The sequence below is a fragment of the Melanaphis sacchari genome, unplaced genomic scaffold (assembly GCF_002803265.2).
Source record: "Melanaphis sacchari strain LSU unplaced genomic scaffold, SCAv2.0 Contig116_pilon_pilon, whole genome shotgun sequence".
Lineage (NCBI taxonomy): Eukaryota > Metazoa > Arthropoda > Insecta > Hemiptera > Aphididae > Melanaphis > Melanaphis sacchari.
Window position 1 is genome coordinate 553,747 of NW_020270453.1, and position 25,269 is coordinate 579,015.

Below are 25,269 nucleotides of genomic sequence, written 5' to 3' on the forward strand. Positions count from 1 at the left end.
CTGATTATATGCTACACATAAATAAATATACTTACTCCTCGACATTGTGCAGGGATTTATCTGCAGTCATTCCGTCGAACTTTAGAGCTTTCCTAAATATTATTATTAACTCACGATCGATGTGACGATCTTTCAGCTACCGCCCTCTACATATTGTCTCTCACTCGTCAAACATTGTTTTCGTTCCAACTCTTATTCTGAGTTTTACTCCCATCGCTTTTCCTAAAAACAGTAATGTACTGGATGATTCATCGAACATGCTCACTTTCACTTTTGAAAATGTTTAAGTTTATATTCTTAATTAGAGCCCTGTTTACAATTATATTTAGTTTATTACACCATTTAATAAACATCGTTTGAGGCTGTGACAATAACAACTTTTTTTTTCAAGTACAAATCCGTTTTTTTTTTTTTTCTATAAATTATTAATTTGATAATTTTTTTTATGGTGTAACTAAATTAAAATGTTAACTAGTATTTTTTGAATTATTTTACTTTGTGTACTTTAAAGATAATAGGTCAATGATCATGTAGGTACTACGATTGTTAAGAGTATACAAGTATACAAGTATTTGTAGTTCTTTTTCAAAACATGTTCGTATCGTATTTCAAAATTTTTTTAGCTTAAAAATCCGGACTCTGATTATAAAAGTCCAATACTATAATATTCTTACAAGCACTCCAAAACATCACATAAGTACGTCTAGAATTCGTAGTATTGCACTTGCGCATTTCTGCCCCTTTTCGTATATACTTTTAATTTATTAAGCCCACGAAGGTGGTCTGCTGTTGGCATGTATACTATATAAAAATAATAAAACATGGTTTAACTTAGGTAATGTTCGGCAAGCACGCCATTGTATGTGTCGTATGTGTAATATGCTATTTGCGTAATGCGTATTACGTATGTGTAATGATGATAGGTGTCATTGGTATCGCATTATTTTAGGTGAGCGAGATACTGCTGTTACTTACATATTTTTAGATCACTAAACTCGATTTCAAATATTATTTTGTTCCGTCTATTTTTCTTTGGTTAAGATAATGTATCTTAATAAATAATATTGTATTATACAAATCATTCCTTAATGAAACTATTTTTCTATATTTATTTATACAGATCAATAAATAATAGAATTAAAAAAAAAAAAAAAACGTAAAATGTGCCTTTTATTTTTACAAAGTAATAAGATGGTTTGAAATTTTTCGAGCATACGTAGTTGAGCAAAACTTTCTTAATTTTTTTTTTTTTTTTGATTCAACAATTACTATGTTTTTCTGCCATTGTATCTATACTGAACGATCGATGTAATCTATACATTCTAGTATGTGATTGTATAATTTATAAATCGGAGAATGCTTGTTATGTATACGTTTATTTATAAATTATAAAATAGGTAGACAAACAAAAGTAATATTTAGCAAATCAAAAACAATTATTACTTTTATGTATTTTTTGTAATGGCTACCTAACGAATCATATGATCGGTAGATACATTTCTGTGGATGCGGGGTCACATCTGGTATTTATAATATAATATACTAACTGATCTCGTAGGACGTAGGGCGTTGTTCATGACAAATTGACAAGTTAAATAATTTCTGCGGATAACTTACACATTATATTTTAACCTCCGTTAAATGTATGCTACACATTTTTAATATAGTCATTTGGAAGTTTCGATCAAATATATAATACAGGTTTAAAATTATATCCAATTATAAAAACTATTTTATTTTCTGAAACCATTGGCAACTCTTTACAAACACATAAAATATTTGTTTTTCGTGAGTCACTCTTTAAAATTCAATATTTAAAAGCTTAATTTTTATGTGAACATCTTCAGGTATAAGATTACTAATATATATTAAATTTCAGAATCATATGTGCGTTAATCTCGGTTGTAGATCACACTTAATATATACAAGCATTACTTGAAATTAATAAAGATAGTAATAATCTTCGCGTATGCCATAAATACGTTGTGTTTTTAAATAATTCATCAAATCAACTTAAAATCGTGTTTATGCATACATCTATAACCATAGTTCAAACTTATTAATTATTTTACTACGCTCAAGCAATGTACCTAGTTTTTTTAACTACAAATAAATATTTTTTGGTTTAATAATTTAAATAACAACCATGTCTAATTATTAGTTAAACCACTAAAGATAGTCTGTAATACCATAGATTAAATATACTTAAGTAGTATATTAATATATTAAATCTATGGTAATACAAAGGAATAATATAAAATAGTATAAGGATACATTTTGAACAAAATATTATACAAGTTGAGAGTTTATAAGCCCGCCGGCGCGGTGACCCAAGTGCTGTGTTCTTACTTTAAGCCACTGGGATCGCCCGCTTCTCAAATGTTACTATTAAATTTATTTTATTTTTTTTCACGATGCTGCGTGGAGACAAATTTTATTATGATATACACTGTAAAGGAGATAAAATACTAGGAATTTAAAAAAGCTTAAAATCTTAAATATTAGATAATTTTTAATTAATATAAGTACCAAATAATTGTTTTAACATTATAATTTAATTTAATTAACGTTGTAATTTGCTAAAACGTGTATAAAATTATAAACCACTACTTTCTATAAATTCGTGAAAATATTGATATTATCCGAAAAACATAAATTATAAATAAAGATTGTAGCTTTTTTATTATATGAAGTACGATTAGCTAAATCTTTTAATCTTACCCCTCCCACCTTATCCCGATAGTAAGTTACAAACTTTGCTCATATTTTATAGATAAGTAACTGTATATTTATTATTTTTACTGTATAATAATCAAGACACTTATCTGCAGTGTTGGCGCATAGCTAGTATGTTGATACTTTTTCGACAAAAAATTAATAATTAACACTATTTTCGTATTTTCATAACAATAATTAAAATTGTATACAGATTATCGTCAAATATATTTTACTATAAATTTGACAAAACGCTATAAAATCATAAATTTAATATATATATTGATAATATTATACAACGTTTTATGACAAGAAAATTGATTTTTGATTACCTACTTGCTGTACGTACATTTATACTATTATATTACATATACTATTTATACATGGTATTATTATGTAGAAGCTTTCCAGACAAAGCAAAATGTGCTTAAACACGTGACTTGAATCAACACCGCATTATTTTATAATCTATCGGTGCCTCGTGACCTAATGCATAGTAATATTGTTTTTATTGGCTCCAAAAAGCTTTATATTTTATGAAGAATGGTAAACTCCTATATAAGTAGGATAATCTCCAACATTGATACAATATTAACAATATATTGTAAGTTCTTATGTATACAAACTTTTATTAAATAAAAAAAAGTTTAAAAAACAATATAATTTTTAAAGACAAACATATTCTTTTTTTTTAATATTTGTTTTATAATAATTATGATACGATACATCGTTGATATATATATATATATATATTACAAGTTGTTTAAATCAATATATTCATCTCTCTACTTAAAATCTAATAATAATAATGATAAAAAATATTTATGTAATATATATTTTATACCATAATATTGACGATATTTTTCAATTATTTCTGCATGAATAACTTTTAAAATACAATTATACCATGGAAAAAGTTAAAAATATTAATATTTATTATTTATATCTGGTGAAAATTTCAATTCACTGTGGTTGTTTTTGAATTACATATGAAATCGACAACTCAAATAAATAATTATATTTACTACATGTTATTTAAAATTCATCAAATATTTTACGTTTTTAAAATCTCTTCAAAAGTAAATATTATATAATAAGAGTTATATTTGAAATATTTGTATCCATCAAAGGTGGAGCATTTAGAGTCATTCCAAACTTGTGAAAGTCATAAAAATATAAATGTAGAAGATAATATCATTATTTTTTGATCAAGTAAAAAGGTTATTCTTGTAAAAGTTTACATTTCGCTTTATTTATGGAGTGTTGGAAAGGTGATGACGAAATATCTTTAATGATAGTTTGGTGTTAGTAGTTCTTGATTTTATATGAACTTATGACATAGTCACCTATACTGCAGTAATGTTATTAGAAATAAGACGTAAAATACGAGTGTAGTTTTTCATTTTTCAATAACCCATCTATTAAAGCAAACGAATATAGGTATATTTTGCTCAGCGTGTGCACAAGACTGGTCATCCATAGACTGTACCAATTGTCAGTGATTAATTATGATAATACTGATAAATAATAAAAACTGCACTAATATTATCGACTAAAATTTTAAATTATTTGAATACAAATTCACCGATAACAATAAATCTGTATACATGTCGTCAAGCGTTAAATAATATAATTTGTATTGTATTATAGCAAAATTAATCAAGTATTATTAACAGCGATTCCCAAACTGAGGAAGGACGCGGAATAAAAAAATACATAGGTACTCGTGTTTGAATTATTTATATGCATTCAACTCTAATTTTTAAACTTTAATACGTACATTAATCACGAAATGTATTATTTTAATGTATAAAATAAAATATGTAGGTTACTATTTCAATTTTTAAAAAAATTAAATAACTAAAATTAAATGTTTACATGTTTGTGACTTATTTTATATAATAAACAATTATTCGTATCTATTGGTTTATCATTGAGTTCAAATTAAACACTCATTTTAAGTAATTCAGTGACCTATTCAATAGCGACATATGCTTTAGGTACTTACTATCTATACTACATTACCTATAAATACTATACAGCAGATCAAATTTTCTAGATTTTTTTTGTATAGCCGAACGATCTGCTATTTGCTGGCCAACGCACGCACACTTCACCACGACAATGTATTTTTTTCAATTTGCGTCAAATTGGACTCTCGTCAAATAAAATGATATAGATCAGCATACAATTTTTTCACATATGTCAGGCTATATCGTGTGATTATTATTAGTTAAACAAAATATGGAGGTATTTATACTATGGCTGTTATTACTACCAGTTAAAGAATGCCTCTACCAAGCAATGAAAATTTCTACATTATAATATAACGGTACCGGTGTACTGTGCATTAATATTCAATTAATATATTGATACTTGATAGCATTATATGGTTGAAAACTATAAAAACTATATTAAAGACAAAATCGAATTAATGCGACGTAGTTATTTTGATTAATGATGATAAATGGTGTTGATTAGATTATTTGTCTTGTGACAACATTCAACCATAGACACAACATATGGTATAACATATAAATATAAATATTTTTTGAAATTTTTGAAATTTAAGTACAGAATGAAACAATGGAAAAATCTATAAAATAGTTCGTTCTCGAATGTTATTATATTCTATATAATTATATTTCCCAAAGTATTAGTTTGCTAATTCCAGATAAAAAAGCACCTATCACTCTGTTTACAATGTGCACCATCTACGAACCACAATGTTATATAGGATGTGTCCTTTTATTGATATTTGTTTTCTTTTTCGAGTCAATACTCAAAAGAACATAATACAATACCACTACAGGCCTATATATTATTATATATTTTAAATTTAACATGAAATGTTCATGTAGGAATAATAGTTCATTTTTAACATTATTTTTTTAGTTTTTGAAAAAATCTAACCCACGTCGATCGTAGAAAAATTGTTTTATTTTTTTAACTTAAAATATTTTTTATAAATTGTAAGGTAAAAGTAATGTGTTTAATGGTTATAAAAAATATCAGCAGTAGTTAAGATAAAAATGATCGCATACATTTTTAATTTAATTTTGTTCAAAATTTTTATATATAAAAAATATAATTTTAAACTTTAAGGAGCAGTTAATACTTATAAATTATAAGTTATACATTTATAACTTAGAAGATATAATTAACTACTTGCTTAAACTTCGATTTTTATCTATTAAATATTTGGCTTCAGAATATGATATAATGTCAGTCTTACTGTCATAAGAAAAGTTAAGAACTTTAGAAATTATAATGACAAAAAAGTCTTCTAGAATATTGCTTTGTAATAACATTTAAATTTATGCAAAAAATAATTTTTTTTAACGTTAATACTTATTGAGAAAAATGCACCTTTTAAAGAATCACCTTGTACCTATTTATAATAATATATATTTAATACAATATACGATATTATGAAATATAATAACAATTTAATTCGTGAAGGATGCGTGCTACAATAAATATGTTTTCCGGTTATAGTTTAAACACGTGTGTGCCGTCCAGCACTGAGCCTTGGATCGTCACAAATATTTCAATTATAACATTATAAATTATAATAGTAGGAATAAAAATATTTCCAGTATTAATTTTTTTAAATTTTACATAAGTATATAAAAATTGAATATGAATTTCTAAGTCCAAAACAATTTTAAATTGTTCGATATTGTACGAATTTCGTCGAAATTCTAAGTTTAAACCCTTATAAAATAATATTGTGATTATGTATTTTTTACTATACTTTTTAATTGGAAAATTAACAATTTATGAGATCCCTATCATATATTTTATTATTAAGCATTTTGACTCGGCAAAGATTTATTTTTCGACATTCATAAAAAAAAACTAAAAATATTACGAATATTACACTATATACGTATGTATAATATATTTAGTGAGCATTTCGAGTATCTTCAGTTATTCATTTTTTAATAGCACCTATTCGTTTTTATCAACAAAAACTAATTTTTATTAAAATTTTCGTTTTCCTTTATTTTTTATTTGTTTTCCAGATTTTTGTGAAAAATACTTGGAGTTTTGACCTCTGAATAATATAAACTATATGTACCTACCTAATTTGAGACTACCCTCAAAGTTGAAGATCAAAGCATTTTTCAACTATACTTATCATGTAATACAGACTACAGATACACACAAAAAAAAACTACTACATACATCATTCTAAAATCAATATATTCATCGCTCTACTTAAATTCTCAAATACATCATCTGTACGAGTATATAGGTTTTTTATTCGACACGACGGCGCCGTCAAAAGCACACAATATACGAAATCTAATATGATTGAATACTCATGTGGAACATTTTCAATTGGTTTCTCGGCCACTAACAATATATTATTACTAATACGAGAGAAGAGATATTGTGAGTGAGTCCGGATCGTATTTCGAATGGGATAAATCAACTATATAGTCATCGTTTGTATAATATAATATCACAAAGTAAATCGTTGTCGAGGAATCGTCGCGGGCGTGGCGCCTGCAATTATAAAAGCTAATTCAGTGGCATATTATAGCCACGTTGTCGTTTTATAATATTATTATTTATTATTTTTTAATTTTGTTTCATGTGTTTTATGACAAGGTCTGCTACAGCGCGTGGCTCCCGCCACTCTTTATAATTGTATTATGTCGTACAATGAAATTATTAGGACATACACACACAATATATTGAGGGTGATATTATAAAACCAACTAGGTATTCTAAGTATATTATAAAATTACATACAAAATTTTAGAACTAAAAATGAGTATAAAAAAAACATTTTTATTTTATATATGTCGCTGATTTTAACAATGTAATTTATGTACACTCGGGAATTTTACACTTAAATTTATTTTAGACGCATAAAATAGAAATTAGAATATTCCATTTATTATCAAATTATTTAGTTCAAAAATTGTATCCCCAAAAGATTCATATTTTCAACCTTTCTACTATCGTTGCATCACTTTATAACTAGCTAATTTTACATTTAAAATATATAACTATTTGATCACTAATTCAATTTAATGAAAATTAACAACATAACTTTTAAAATAGTTGAAATCCGTTAGTTCTTTATATATATATATATATATATATATATATGTATGTATATATCAGATCTTGTAATATTTAATCTAAACACCACGAACCCAAAACTTTTATTTTGAGTTTAGGTCAACCGCAAAAATATTTTAAATTAAAACGAATAATAAAGTAAATATATAATAAATTATGAAAATATTAATTGATGAAAAAGAAACACAATATCAAACATGATTTCATATAGCTTAAGTAAATACATTAAAAATTCAATAAGTATTTAAAATTACGATGAAACCATAATATTTGTTTCTATTAACAGCTTTCTAAATGAGTAATGGATCAATTTCCATAATAATGATATTCGATATTATCATATTACCTATATTTTATTTGCCAATCAGGAATACGTGGATTTTTATTTGAATTTGAAATAACCATCATATTATATACTGAATAATACTATGATGGTTTATTAAGTTGAAATAGAAGGAAATTAAATTGATTGATATTATTACGACTTTTTACATAAAATGTATTTGCTGTTAGCATCTACAATAAAAATCATTAGCCTGGTTAAACAATAAATTGTAGTTTTTATTATTTTAATGAATAATAAAACCATTGTAATTGACCTGTACAGTTGAATTTTTAATTGTAGGTTATTTACCTATAGCTATTAATAAAAATAAATAATTTAATATTATTGTTTGAAACTCTTTTTGATATTATTTTATGAATTATATCAAATTATTTGCTAAGAGTGATGTGTTTACTTTTAATAAAATCAAATATGATCGTGATCTTGAACTCTAAAAATAATACTTTTGCTACCCTGATATTAAAATTTATTGTAAGATTACCTAACAATAATAATTAATAATATAAATAAAACGAATTCAAAATATGTTTAATGTGTTTTAACGTTTGACATATATTTTAATATGAATTACCTAAATGCTTTAGATGAACAAATATAAATCACAATTTTGTAAACTTATAAACGTTAATATATGATGTAACTATGTTAACACATAAAAAAATGATGTGTCGGTGTGACAAGATAAAAACAAACAAAAATAGATCCGAATTTATTGTACTTAGCTAAGTCTTTTATTTTAATATTAAACATTTTTGTATAGTTCATATATTTTTTTAACTTAGCCTAAAACTCACAATATATTATGTATGGATAATACAATAGTATTGTTACTTGTTTAGGTGAATATGATTAATATATAACTGTACAAATATTTCTACATTTTAGTTTTTTTTTTTCGATGACATTTCTTACAAATTGTTTTATTTATTTTTTTGTACTCAAAAAAACTTAAAATAAGATATTTGACCTTTTCCAAGTTTAGTACTTATTAAAAGTAATGGTTTTAAATATGTATTTGAATACCTATATATTATGTGTATCTTAAATATTTAGTATAAAATCAATAATGTATTGAATTTATATGACGTAAAACCAACTTTATTTCTATATTTAATAAAATAGTATGAGTAGAAACACATTGTTACCTAATTAAATATTTTATACTTATATTAGGAAGCTCGTTTTGGTTTTATATTATAAGATGATATTGGTACTTATAATTCATAATCATTAAATGTTGTTATAAATGTACACAGTGCAGTTATCTAATTAAATTTAATGGGTAGTTAAAACTAGGTACAGAAAAACTTATATTTTATATCTGATTTGAAAAATATAATAAATTTAATTAAATAATGAGTATAAGCGTGATTGTTAGTTGTTTACAATACAATTTAACATGTCACATGCGGTTAAAAACTTTAAATTAAATTGCTTATTATATAATAAAATAAAAACAACTGAAATCTAAAAATGTATTTTTTCGTAAAATAATAAGTTTCTTGTGATATTAGGACATTACATAATATGTCGTTATATAAATTATATATTCTGCATTTATATACATTAAGAGTTTATATGATATTTACAAAACATTATAGCGATAATATATAACTAACGATTTTGTTATTTGTGATTTATTATAGGGATCTGAAGATTCAGACGTTATAACAAACACAGCGGACCTGTCTCTGGGCATTGAAAAAGAAGCGCTGCGGCGCGAAAATGAGCACAGAGCTCGTTCACAACTACTTAACAGTCGTGTAAGTATATGTAAAACAAATACTGTAATTTTATTGTTTTAACAAAAGTAAATAAATTAATGTATGTATTTTTATAAATATATTTTTAGAAAAAGTAACATCGATATTGATTAATGCGATGAATTAATATATTTAAGCTGTTTAGAAATCTAACATTAATAAACTTCTTGTAAAATGTCATTTACTATGATTTAGTTTTAAAATATTACTATCTAAAACTATTAAAAATAATAAGTCATATTTTTATTGTCAACTTTTACACAAGTACTCTAAAGATCTTTTAAAATTCTTAATTCTTAATTGTGACTGTAGTAGAAATTGATTAATGATTTGTTAATTATTCACAATAGACACAACTTTTCTTTTTTTTATTTGATACTTATAAATTGTAATTTTATGTAAACATTATTTTATTAATATAGTAATATAAAATGTTCCACAAACATTTTATTGTAATTTTATATTTTCAGTATTGAAGCGATTGTGAACAAAATACAGATAATAATAATTCCTATAATTATTTTTACGCGACGATGTTAAAAGTATAAATTGATAATTTTCAGACAAAACCGGTGGCGTTTGCCGTTCGCACAAATGTTGCATTTGACGGTAAAAAGGACGATGACTCACCAATACAAGGCTGTGCGATTACCTTTGATATTAAAGATTTTTTGCATATCAAGGTACGGTGTTTTTTAATAAAATAAATATCGTAGTAGTATTTTGGTTTTATTAGTTTTTATTTTTAATATACGTTTATATACTGGAATAATTATTATTTTTCTAGATATATAATATAATTAATTTGTTCACGATGCATGTAGTTTACTGTAGAAAAATCTTTACAATAAGATGATTCGTATTGTATTTTTATAATTACAACATGTAAGACTGGCAGGAAATTTAAGAAAATCTTATGGACCAGCTAGTTAGCGTGTTTAAAGTTGTCTGTTTTGTTTTTATACATTTATATACTTAGATTAGTCCATAAATTACTTGGCACGATTTATATTTATTATTTTTTTTATTTAACATCATATTAAATAAGTAAACATTAGTAATCAAAGTACAATAATCTTTTATTTTTAATACTTGTTGTAATGAGTATAGTTCTAGTTTATTAAAGAATCCCAAATTACCGCCTCTACCATTTTTGAAGAAAAATAAATCTACTCGTATTTCAACATACTGAATCTGGTTTTAATCCAATAATAATCATGAAAATAAATGTTATATTGTTGTTAAATTAACTTTTGATCCTTCGAACAATACTTCTAATATATTATCTTGAATAGAAGAAATATGCAGTTTTAATTTTTATAATTTTGACTCAGAGAATTTAAAATAAATTTCAATATAAATTCAAATATGTTTTCAAAATTATTATTAGAGCTAAACTTAAATCAGTACGTTAAGACATATTTTGTATTATTTTCCAAAAACGATAATATAGAATCCCCTTAACCAAGTTTTTACCTTTGAAATAAAGTTAAATACGCAACGTTGAATTTAATTAAAAACTTTATATATTAAAACCTACACTAAATAGAGTTAAAAGTAATATATTTTGTAAGATTAATTATAAAAAGTTAGTTTTAGATTTAAACAAGTTATTTAAAAATTTTAAATTATCTAACAAAAAAAGTTATTGTAAATAACCTACCTTTTTTTTTTTTTTTATTGAATAATTTTTTTTTTTTATTATTATTTATTGTATATTGAAATCATAATATTAAAATTTAAGGATACACATTTTACTACATACCTTTTTAAAATTTTAATCAATATATTTTTATTTTCTTATTATATATAAATTAATAGTAGAATTATTCAAAGTTTGTTTTTTTTGATTTAAAAATATACTATATTATTCAGGGATTTTTGAAAATTTTCAATGAATTAATGAATTGTTTGAAAAAAGAAAAAATAATCTAAACTTCCGATACAATAATTTTGGTGCATCCGAATTGCATGCCAAAAAAATAAACATAAATTAGAATGTTCAAATTACATGCCACGTACCCACTGCAAGTTTATTTTTATTTAACATATGCACTTATGTGCACAACTTAATCATTATTTTCGATTTTTCTATTTTTTTTAAAAATTACATGAATAGAAACTAATTAGTTTCTAGATTGAAATTTTTTTTTATCCAAGTAAACATTTTACCAAGTTTTAGAATATTACTCAGTGAATATTAAATAAAAAAGATTGTAGTTTAAGGTAATCAAGTGAATGTATTTTACATTTCTACATGGCATTTAAAATAAATATAAATATTATAAAATTTGATGGAGATTTTAACAATATACAATATAGTATAATTTTTTTTTTTTTTAATTAAAAAAGTCAAAAATAAAGTTTTAAATTGTGCATACTGATAAATAAAAATAAACTTGTGTTGGGTACACCGCATGCAATTTGGACATTTTTTTTTTTTTTGGCATGCAATTCAAATAATTTAAAGCCTCTCAAAACCTAATTTATATCTATATCGTACCTTAAAAAATAATGTAAAATGTTTTATTCTTCAGAAAAGTATAATTTTGAAAAATATATGTAAAAGACTAAAAAGGGATTGTAGACTCTCAGTCTTTGTAAAACTACTTTTATACAAAAGGTTTCTTAGCCATTGTCCTTAAACAAAAAAACGAAATTCGTCTTTGTAATTTTACGATATTATTTAGTCTACACTGTATTTATGTCTTGAGAACAGAATTGTATGACGTTTTCGAGTGTCCTCAATATGATTTTTACTACTTGTACATTCACCTTAGAGCACTCTTAAAATGCCCACTTGCAAAATATTTTGATTTCTAAAACGGCCTATTTAATGATAAAACCGAATACATGTTTTTTTTAAATTTTTTATTGATCCTATATAAAGACTTAAAAAGGATAGAGACTTGCTAACAATACAAATAAAATATATTAATGATATATCGGTGCATATTACATAATATGTGTCCCGAATTTATGAAGACAGGTACAATTCCTGCCGTATTTATTGCTGGGTTATTTACATAGGTAAATATTATTTATTATTTTTCTTGTACGTCTTAACGGGTAATTTTATAAATTCGTATCGACATTACCGCCATACCAATATTATTGACATCTTGTACACAAAAATAAAAATATATATATGTAAGTAAATTATTATACTTAATAATAATTTTAAAAAAATGAATAATTATAATAAATAAAACATAGAAACATAGTAGTAAGTAAATTTTGGGTATGCATTTATGATAAAAATTAGTTATGAATGACTTACTACTTAGTACTATTATAAAATTATAATACAATTCTTCGTTGTTAAATTTAATAATTTGAATTTCAAGATAATTAATATATTATCTTTTTGATCATTCCAATAATTTGTTTATGGTTTAATAAAACTATTCATGAAACATAATATTATTTATTAATTATTGTATTAAAATATCACCTCTACTATATTTAACAAGGTATTTGTCTTAATTTATTGTATTCTAGATTTAAAATTACATTGTTATTAATATCGCAAATATGTATTATATATATATTATTTTATTTGGAACTTAAATATCCTGTCAATAAATACGAGAAGTAAGTTTCGTTGGATATTTGGGATGCAACTAACTTATTGTAATATTAGAAATTCTTATCAACAATCTTACGAGACACAAGTAATAAGCAGCCTTATATTATATACAATTTTATCATCATAATATTATATATTACCTAACATACAAAAAAAAAATTTGGTAAGAGAGTAACTTTAAAAAAATAAATATTTTATTCGATATTTTTATCGTTAATCCAAAATTAATAATAGAAAATAAATTGCGAATTTATTATTAATAAACACATAGGTAGTGAACAAATTATGCCTAAAATTACCAAAAATAAATAATAATTTAAGAAAACCTTTAAGGGGGGGGGGTATAAACCATCAAAACCTTTTATATACGCGCATGGCTAACTATTTAATTTAATAGTAAAGAATTTACTATTAAAAAAACAATATATTAAACAAAACAGAAATATTAATTTAAAAAAAAAAAAAATTAAAACTATTTAATCTTTTACTGAACAAGAAAATTATTGTTCCATTTGAAATTATTCTGAATAAAGTTGTTATTTGTAAATTATTTACATAATTTTTATGAAAAACTGAACTATATATAAGTATAAAAACTTTGATTTTTATATTTATTAATAAATCATAACATGAAAAAAATGAACTGATGGATTTCAAAATAGTTTAACGTTAGTTTGATATAATTTAAATTAACACTGAAAATACTTACAAATTTTAATTTATAAAATGTCCATTTAATAGAAGATAAAAAAAAACGTCCATTTAAAGTGCATAAATGATAAAATATTTTCAAAAATGAAAGATGCATATTATAATCTATACTTAATTGTAATTTACTCATTGTAGAATTCTAAGGTCTATTATAAATCGTGATTAATTCTAAAGATAAATATTATATAACTATAATTTTATGTATAATTTTTTTCGTAACTAAGCTTTTGAAAATGTAATAGATTATTAAATTATTAAATTAAAATCTTCTACTTACTCCTCTTAATAGTAAAAAATTGGTGCACTAAAAATCAATAAAAAATATTCAACGTTGTAAAATAAGTTTTCATATCAGTATGCAATGCAGTAAATCACATGTTACTGCACCATGTGTTACAATATTTAATACTTCTGAAATCGTTGTAACTATGTGGTGGACATAAATACAGAGCAACAAATAGCTTACACTTGTTAGTAAAATACAAATATATATTTAAATTTGCATATTATAGTATCACAAACAAAAGGTTACGGAAAAAGTCCCCAATCTTAAAATACATAACGTTTTTAATCTAGATGTTTTAACCAGCCAATTCTTTTTTACAGATTTGTAAAAACCATTTAAAAATGTATTGGAAAATTAATGATTATATTATTGTATTATGACTATTATTATTTGTTTTTTTTTTTGTTTTTTTTTTTTTTTTTAATCGTTACAGGAGAAGTATGACAATAACTGGTGGATAGGCCGACTGGTTAAAGAGGGCTCTGATGTGGGTTTTATACCATCCCCCGCCAAACTCGAACTCCTACGTCAGATGAACCCATCACGAAGCTCAAAAAATCATTCTTCCAAAAACTCGTCATCGTCAAACTTAGGTGGTGTAATAAATTTAAATTATTTGATGTTTACTATTAAGGAGAAGGTCGAAAATGGTTGACTACGGGAGTTCTCTTCGTAGGATAAACTATTGATATCCTGAATTGTAAAAATGAAAAATAATCATAATACTTGTGATTTAAATTAAATTTTTTAACGTCTGTGTATGTTTTATATGTAACACGAACAATCTTAATATTTTTCAATCATGCCTTTCAAAAAATTTCTATGAAAATATTGTAATGCTGTTAAATAAAAAATTAATTTTTAATATTTTATTATTATTAACACTTTATTTTTATTTTTCATTTTTATTGATAACTGATAAGTATATTGTTTCTCAATCGAAAATCACGACTAATGATAACAAAATTCCATTTCATAATAACATAGTCCAATAATAATAATGTGATTGTTTTTATAACCAAATCTTAAAATTAAATATTTGATTATCAAAAAATTATTTTCTATTAAACATTTTCAATTTTATGTAAATTCAATAATACCCTAAAATTTTTCAAATTATTTTTACCGATAAAAATTCATAAAATCTTAAACTTTAATATTCCAGATTTTAAAATGCAATTCAAGGTTGCTCATAAATTTTCCTTTTAGAAATAAAAAAAATACCTAAAATACATAGGTAATTCACATCTTCTCACTATATTTAAACAAAAAATAACAATTCTTCATGAATCGATTTTAGTTATTTTGTTCGTTATTTAAAAAATATTAATCATAAAAACATTCCACCGTTAGGTATGTATATATATTATATGTGTGTGTGTGTTGTATACACAATACAAATTTTAAAATATTTAGACACATTTGAAATTTTTTTTGTTTAAAAATTTAGTTGGGTAACTATTCCCACTAAATAAACTAGTCTTGAGAACCGGGTTGTTGGATCTATATAAATAAAGTTTTCTTAGTTATATTTTACAGGTCCTAAACATTTTTGATACGATTTTATAATAAACTAACATGATATGGAAACGCATACAAAAATGTATTCAATGTTTAAAATAATAATCTGTGATATTATGTAGTACTTCATAGCTTAAGAACTCAATTTTTTGAAGGTAGTATATTAAAGACCAGATGAATAGCGGAGTAAATTTTAACAATCAAATTATTATGATTTATCTATAGTAAAATAAATTAAAATATTATGTAGAAAATGTAAAGATAACTGCATCTATAGTCTCCACTTAGTGATTCAAAATTTAATAATTGGCTATGTAAATAATATATACACTCGTACTCATTGTTCCTGAGTTTTGTTTACTTAAGTAAATTTACTGAGTGCTACATAAATGACAAGTCAGTTACCTAAAATTCATTACAAATTTAACTTACCAAGTAAAGAAAATATACTAATGATAATATATAATAAATTATCCTAGAAATATATACTGATCTACACTTTTCTTTTACTCAGAATCGTTTTTAAATGTTCCTTAAACAGTTTATCATTCAATTTTAATTCAACTCATCCATTACTACAGTGACTATTCAATAATCGGGTACACTTGAAACTTACTTTTGATACTATACAGTAGAAACTAGTCCCCTGTTTTTTATTTATCATTTTTTATAAATATTTGAAAAAATAATCAGTCGTACATATGCGTCTATATACCTATTATGTTATGTATTAATATTCTATTTGTTGATAAAAAATTATTATAAAAAGTAAAACCAAAATAATTTTAATAAACCTGACTACAGCGATTAGATATCAAGAAAGGTTAAAAGAAAATCCATTGTAAAGTGTTTAAAATCCTTGTTATTATTATTATTATTTATTCAACCTAAGATATTATTGTAAATATCAAACGAATCTGTTACACTATTTTTCGGCCTCGGTCTTTGTTATAAAAAAAATTGAATAATGTACTGTGTCAGTGTATTATAGAAAATAAAATCATTGAATGGCATGTTTATAGGACAATTTGCATATAATATTTAAGAGACGATTAGAATTCACTAAGCTATATATCGTATTAACACACAATACATACAAAAATATTGTACTTATTGTACTATTTAAATAAACAAACAAAAAACAAATAAATGTTGGCCTATGGAGAGCCTTTCTACAGTATTTTTTTTATTAATTGTAAATAGTTTTAAAATAATATAATATTTGAAACACTGCACCAGTCCACGGTATTATAATATATTCATATATTATAGATAAATGTTAAAGATAAAGATCACATTAATATTGTTTTATTAAGTTAAATTGTAGGTACTAGATAGATATTATGTTATAGTAGTAATGTCTTAAATTAAATTTCTATTTTGTTCTACGAATTTAACAAAGTTAAAATACTACACTGAAATAAATGTATCAACTTTAAAATAAGTGTAAATAAGTAGTGCCTACCGTCAGAAGTAAAATAAGTATCAAACACATTTTTAATGATAATTCCACTTCAGAGTTAAGATGCAGAAAAAACTAAAATCGCCGAAAGCAAATTTCCCTGGAAAAACTACATACATACCTTTAAGTAGATACTTAAAAATAAGCGAATGAAATACAAATTATTCTTGTGTTGCAGATTAGTAGTCAAATTAAATTCCCAATTAATTACTCAGAGTTTAATTAAAATATTAATCTTCAAATTGTTCAGTCAATATTCATCCCACTATACACCAGATCTGAATATTAATCGTTTAATTGAAGTACCTACTTTGTGTTTATAAAAAAATTAAACCGTATTCATTACAATGCATTCCATTAAAAAAGTTTAATTTAAAGGAGACATACTTATAGAACTCTTTCTACCGTACATGGTTCTGCTGTGTTTCAAGTGTAACTCATAATTAACTTACACAGGCCACTGTAATAATGGATATATTGGATATAAGTTCAGTAATAAATCGTTTGTATATTATAAAAAATATTTTTGTGTGGAGATCATATGCCTCTATTTCTAAGGAAATTCCTTAATATCTGTACAGTGTACATCATACTCCTACAAACCTACAAATAAAAGGTAGTCAGTATTTTATTTTATTAGGTTTTACTTTTTATGAAATACTTACACAGTATTATTACCTATATTACTAATCTTACTTTCTTTTTTAATCTTTCTATAGGCAAATATTTTAATAATTTTACTTTTTATTTTTAGACAATTTATTTTACTATTAAATAGAATATTAATAATTCACATAATATACGAGTAGGTATTGTATTACCTACAATATCTTTAATTATTTTTAAATTTTCATAAAATATTTTTAATAAGAAAACTGCGGACTAGCTTTTGTAAAAAATTGCCTATGTATCATTTTTATCTGGTACTTATTACATATATAATTTTAGTACTCAAAATCTTAAAAGTTTAAATGTTCTCATCAAATTTTAGAAAAAGATCTATCTTTTTGATAAATTACGTTGTTTATAGAATGTACATATTAATTCTTATCTGATAATGATCTACGTCTAGATTACAAAATATCTGATTATGCAGAACCTATAGCTAATAAATGGTAGGTAGGCACTTATTTTACTATGCCAGCCTTATCATATCCGTAGAATCAACATGTCGTGCTGTCATAGCGTTATTATTTACGTGTCTATAGTGCTTAAAAATATCCATAAAACGTTTTTTTTTTATTTGTTGTACTTTTATACAAAAATTTAACCATCTATAATAACTTTGAGTATCCTTGTTATCACATAAACTATAACTTTCGAGTGTACCTGACTATTGAGTCAGTAACTATAGTAGATGTATAGAATTTTAATTCCATAATAAATCGTTTAAAAAAAAAAAAAACGATTCTAACCAAAGTTGATCATGAATATAAAGATCATTTTTTATTTTTGCATTATTATTTTCTTAATTTGATATACATTGAATTAATTTTTTCTAAAAACATCATAAATAACTTATAATTCCATATGAGATAGTGTGAATAGGTTTTTATATAATTAATAATTTAAAATTAGTTTCAATAAAAAATAAGTATAATAAAATTTTTAAAATAGCACTGTATAAATAAAATAATAATATTTAAGTATACACTATACACCTAACTTTTATGTAGTTAAATGTTTCATGTTTCTATTATTTTTAAATTATAAACAAATAAATGATAACTATATAGTTTTGATATTTCTAACATATATAAGAATGACTAATAAATTATAAAAAATCTTAGATTAAATTATCAAGCTTTTTATATCAGAAATAAATATTATATTACCATAAATTTAAAATAATTGAATAGTAAACAATTTAAAATGTTTTTAATCAGGTAAACCAAAAAAATATTTTTAAAATTTCAATCATGTAAGGAAATATAAGTATAAAATATTTGTTGTTTTTAAATTATTAAATCAATTTTATCAAAAACTGTAGGTGTTGCATTAATATTCCTAATTTTTACAGAAATTTTCGTTAGTTTTTACGAACCATGAAGTAGTATAATTTCCTATTTTTAAATTTTTGATCCCACAAATTACCAATTAATGAATTCGATCAAGTTTACTACTATAGCTCATAACTTAAATCATCATCAATGTGGAATTTTAAAGCATATTAATTCCGTAATAACACATACACACTCACACATTTTTTATTTTTTTTATTCAAATCATTATGATATCAATCCATACATTCGCTTCACTCAAATCTAAAATATGAAACTATACTAAAAAAAATGTTAAACTTCAAACAACTATTAATTGTTTTCCTGTCAAATGAATTAATTCAAAACTATGGTATTTATGTTATTCTTAAACATTAAAAATGCTTTCTATTTGGAAGGACGCTCAGGCCCCCACTAAAAAAAAAATCCAAAGCTCTTCAAAATTATTTTTCAAATAGGTACCTATTTTACAACAATGAAAAGAAAGATTCAAGCCCCCCCCCCCCCTAAAATTCAATTAAATATCCGCTTATGACCCTAGATAATATACTATAACTATTAAAATGTATAATAAGTCGATTTACCCTAATATTTAAAATAATAAATTTACTCTGAACGTAATATTTACTAGATATATCGTGAGTTTTTAAGACGAAAACTACACATGTGAGTAGTTATAACACCCTCTTAATGAAAAATAATTGAATAGTCATACCTAACACCAACAACATATTATTAGAGTATGTGGAATATAATTATTATAATAAATGATTAAATATTTTAGACATGAGATTTACTCGTAGATCTATTAAATTATGTTTACTATAGTGTTATTTAACATTAAACCATTACATTTTTCATATTATTATTCTAATTTCTAATCTTTATATTACAACTTAAATTAACTATTGTTTAAATCAATATTTCTATTTTTAATAGCTGAAGATGATGATCCTATTGGAAGTGGTCGTATATCTGCTAGAACCACATTAACTGCTCCAACAGCTAAAGACAAACGTAAAATTTTCTTTAAAAAACAAGAGACCACACCACCTTACGATGTTGTGCCATCAATGAGACCTGTTGTACTTGTTGGTCCATCACTAAAAGGATATGAGGTGACCGATATGATGCAAAAAGCCCTATTCGACTTTTTGAAACATCGTTTTGAAGGACGGTACGTTTTTATGGTTTACTATTGTAGTTAGAGAAAATATTTAAAAAAGTGGGTGTTTTATTAGTTCTCTTTCCTCGATCATGAGATGGAAAATTCAACTAATTTCATTATTGGTTAATTTTTTTTCAGAATAATTATTACACGTGTAATGGCTGATATATCTTTGGCTAAACGATCTCTTCTCAATAACCCTTCAAAAAGAACAGTCATCGAAAGTAAACCTGGTTCAAATTCAAGAACGAATATAATGGCTGACGTACAACAGGAAATAGAACGGATTTTTGAACTCGCACGGACATTACAGGTAAAATATTATTTATTATAATTAAAAATATTTAAAAAATTGTATGAAATACAATTTTAATTTATTTAGCTTGTCGTTTTGGATTGTGATACTATCAATCATCCGTCGCAATTAGCAAAAACTTCCTTGGCGCCAACCATAGTTTACCTAAAAATCTCATCTCCTAAAGTAAGTGTCTTAAACTTATTTAAATACTAAATCATATAAAACGATTAACAAGTCATGGGTTATCAAAAATAGTTTTAATTGAATAGCTCGATAAATTTTAATAAATTGTGAGCTCATATAATTCTCACAATTCCATACGATCTTATTTTATTCATAATTATTTTTGATTATTGAGTAAAAATATAAATACCCTATAACTATGACATCAATAAAATATTTCCACATAATTTAAATACATGTATTTAATCATGGATAAAAACTGGATAATAAATTTTAAAGGGACTACTTATAAAATATATATTACTCAATGTGTTTTTTTTTTTTTTTTGTATTCGTGATTGACGAAAGTACTTATAACATACAAAATTAATAAAATAATTTTCACAAAGATTTATATAAATAAATCAATTTTTAGTGAACACTTATACATCAATTTTCCTCGTATACAAATAGTTGTTGAAATTTATAATTTTAATAATTAATAATTTTCGTTATGTACGGACATTTCACTTTTCAGACCGAATCCTAAACTAACACAATTTTTAACAAATTATTAAATTATTAACGTTGAAATTGAAATATGAGTATAGATTGATGACACAACTTTATAGTTATTATAATACTGTAATACTAATATAATAAAAATATAATATAAATGTAACATTGATACAATGGATAACATTGAATTGAGTCTCGCAAATACTTTTGAGTTATCGTAGTTGAGTCTGACCAATATTATTAGGTCATTCGAGTTGAGTCCCTTTCATTAATTGTAATTATTAGAATGATGAAAAAAAGAGAAAAAGAAAGAAAGAAAGAAATTTGGATTTTTAAATTTTAAGTATATTATAAACAAAAGCACAGGTGCGTAAAGCGCCGACACGACGAAACAGCACGATAGAGCACAACGAAACGGCACGATGGAGTATGACGGGAGAGGAGGCTTATCGGACGGTGTGTCGACCGATGCAATGCCGGAATTACTCTGACTATTGCACCACAGGACAGGTGACCGATCGATGCAATGCCAGAATAACTCCGACTATTACACCATTGACCGAGTCACAAACCGTCTGATAAGTGTGCTCCGGGAGGCCGCCTTTCCTACTTTGCGTAAGTCTGCCCGGGTGGGTCTTACTACAAGTTCGGAAAGACGAAGAATGGTGGCGATGGTCGTGTAGTGGGGGCCTTTTATACCTGGTTCATCGGCAATTACACTGAATCGATCCCGTGTTCTGTGACAGAAGCACGAGAAGATACCTGGTGAATCAGTGATTACACCAAGTCGGTCTCGTGTTCTGTGACAGAAGGCACAAAACCCCAATAGTTAGTTGCCGATGAACGTACAATTAAATAATAATTAAGATAATACGTATAATAATATAATAATAATAATTATAGGAAAAAATATGAATATAATATAAATATTTAAGAGCTTATCGCGCACAGCGCAGACAATAACAACATTATATTATTTAAATAATATTAATTTAAAAAAATATAAATCTATTATTTATCGCACACAGCGAAAACATCAATAAAATAATAAGAAAAAACAAGAGGTAGTGCAAACAGTAATAATAAGTATAAACAGTCAATTAATTAAAAAATAATAATAAATAAAAGTACTTTTTGCCTAGAGAATAATTTTTTATCGATAGTTATAGAAAAATACTAAAAAAAAATTGAAAATTTTATCATAATATAGGTGTTGAAAATAATAATTTGGAAATTTTAAGTACATAATTATCTTATGATTTTTGAAAATAAAACAAAATATAAAAAATTGAGGGAAAATAATTATTTTACGGGTGAATATCTAAACATGATGCACTCCATTTTTCACTCGTAATAATTTAATAATTAAGTACCTAAGTATTAACTAATTGTGTATTACGATCGGCTATATAGGTAGTTATGACATTTTATCTATACGGACTCAATTCAAAGATATTAAAATAATAATCTCGACTCGATTCAAACACATAAAAGTAGCATGGACTCAATTCAATATCATCGGGTACAATTGGGCTGCATCAGGGACTAAATACACGATATGCTTTTGGAGCGAGTGTCTTTAGATAAAATGTAAAGCCCTATTTAAATGCCATCATCGACGTCATACTTACTAACATACCCATACCTACATACAATGGCGAGTTACAGAAAAACGTATATTATACGCAAAGTCTGCATTAACTATCGTTTAAAAGTTATTTAATAAGATTTTGAACTTAACTAGCTAGCTTATTCTCTATTGAACTTACAAAACTTAATAACTCAATTAGATCTACTATCTATTGAACTAGATTATTTATTCAGTTAATCTAAAAAATAATTAGCTCACGTTTAATTAATATTAAATACGTCACAAGAGTCCTGGACTCGGGTTCCACGTACCCTTAGGGTATAAGAACGAACTTTGTTTACATTTGTCATTGTATACACTGATACAGGTACTCCAACGGTTGATTAAGTCCCGGGGCAAGTCTCAAACCCGACACCTGAACGTGCAAATGGTGGCGTCCGAAAAATTGGCTCAGTGTCCGCCAGAGATGTTTGATGTGATACTAGACGAGAACCAGCTAGATGAAGCGTGCGAACACATATCCGAATACTTGGAGGCGTATTGGCGCGCGACTCACCCTCCCGTCACGCCCGACCCTAACGAACAGCAGTTGTTGACTAGGCCGATCAGAAGCTCACCGAGCATTGATATGCCGATCATGTCGTCGATGATGAACAACTACCAGTCATCAGGTGAGTCGCAATTGTCGTACTCGTTGGTGTCGAGCATCAACGTGTTCGCTAGCCCCATCATCCGGCTACAATGATGTATTATGTCATTGTTAATATATTATTACATTGTTTAATTATTATATTATCAAATAATTATTGTCATCTACACGTGGGTATATTACGTAGGTAATGACCAGGGTTGATTTTATAGCACTTAAAATCTTATAAATATACATTAAAAACGACAAAATTTGTAACAAAAATAGCAGAAGCTATTTATTACCTATAGTGACTAATATTTTTATTAATTATTTAAATATTATTACTTCTCAATTGTTATTTATTAAGTAAAAATAGCATAAGCATAATATTTATGTATAAAAAACATAAAATTAAGACACATTCTGAACAAGTAAATATCTATATATTGAAATAATAAAACAGTGTTAGATGAGCGGAAATTATGATGTGTAAGACAACGCTTTGACGCAAATTTTTAAAACAAAATATAATTTAATTTTCTCCTATGAGTTATATTGTGGTTAACAATGTAATTTTTAAACATGAGTATTGTCTCTGCCACAAAACAAATTTTAGACTTTTATTGCTATTTTTCAAATATTTTACGTATAAGAGACTATATGATATTGCTATAAAATCTTAACCCTGGTAATAACCATCTCGAACACTACATCATTACGTAAACAGTGTACGGACGCTTTTGAACAAATTGTATATGTTACCCATGTTTAAAGTATACTCATATTATTTCGCTTTATTGTATTAAAATTATATTATCGTATTATAGTTTATATAGTTTGGTTTTATTCTATTTTAGAGAGAAAAAATACTACCCAATACGATTCAATAACGATATTATTCAACTACTGCAATGTCGTTCACCCCCAGTAGATAAAAAAAACCACTGTGTGTATTATTACGCAAGTCTGAGCAGTACAATGAATAAATTAGGTTAATTGAGTAAAAAAACTCAATAGAAGCAATCAACTTTACAAAATTGAGTTGAATAATATACCTACTAATAATAAGTGGACAGCATTCGTATCGCTTCTGAGTTACTATAAAAGTTATAACTTATAACTATCAAACTCAAATGTGATTAAATTCAATATTAACTTGTTATTTATTGTGTTAAATTTAACTTATCGATTTGTTAATGCCCAGTCTTGTAATATATATTTGCGTGTACCCGGTGTACGTACGTTTTATAATGCAGTCGTACGGTATAGGATACATAGAGGATAATTTGTTTAATTTGAGACATTCGCAATTTTGGCTACTACATAATGATAACTGCACTGTACTGCTCTTCTCGTAATCTCATATCTATTGCTTATAAATAAAAAACAATAAGACATTTAACGTAA

The 25,269-nt window shown here is 24.9% G+C and overlaps 1 protein-coding gene across 1 annotated transcript in view; it reads left to right on the forward strand.

Moving 5' to 3' along the window:
- The window catches only part of LOC112603941 (voltage-dependent L-type calcium channel subunit beta-1-like), a 52,588-nt gene that overhangs the window by 21,574 nt on the left and 5,745 nt on the right, over positions 1-25,269 (forward strand). The window contains exons 2-8 of the mRNA XM_025352767.1: positions 9,808-9,924; positions 10,488-10,607; positions 14,944-15,103; positions 20,433-20,670; positions 20,800-20,974; positions 21,044-21,142; positions 23,599-23,902. Of these exons, the coding sequence (XP_025208552.1) occupies positions 9,808-9,924; positions 10,488-10,607; positions 14,944-15,103; positions 20,433-20,670; positions 20,800-20,974; positions 21,044-21,142; positions 23,599-23,902 (1,213 nt within the window). The remainder of the gene's footprint in view (positions 1-9,807; positions 9,925-10,487; positions 10,608-14,943; positions 15,104-20,432; positions 20,671-20,799; positions 20,975-21,043; positions 21,143-23,598; positions 23,903-25,269) is intronic.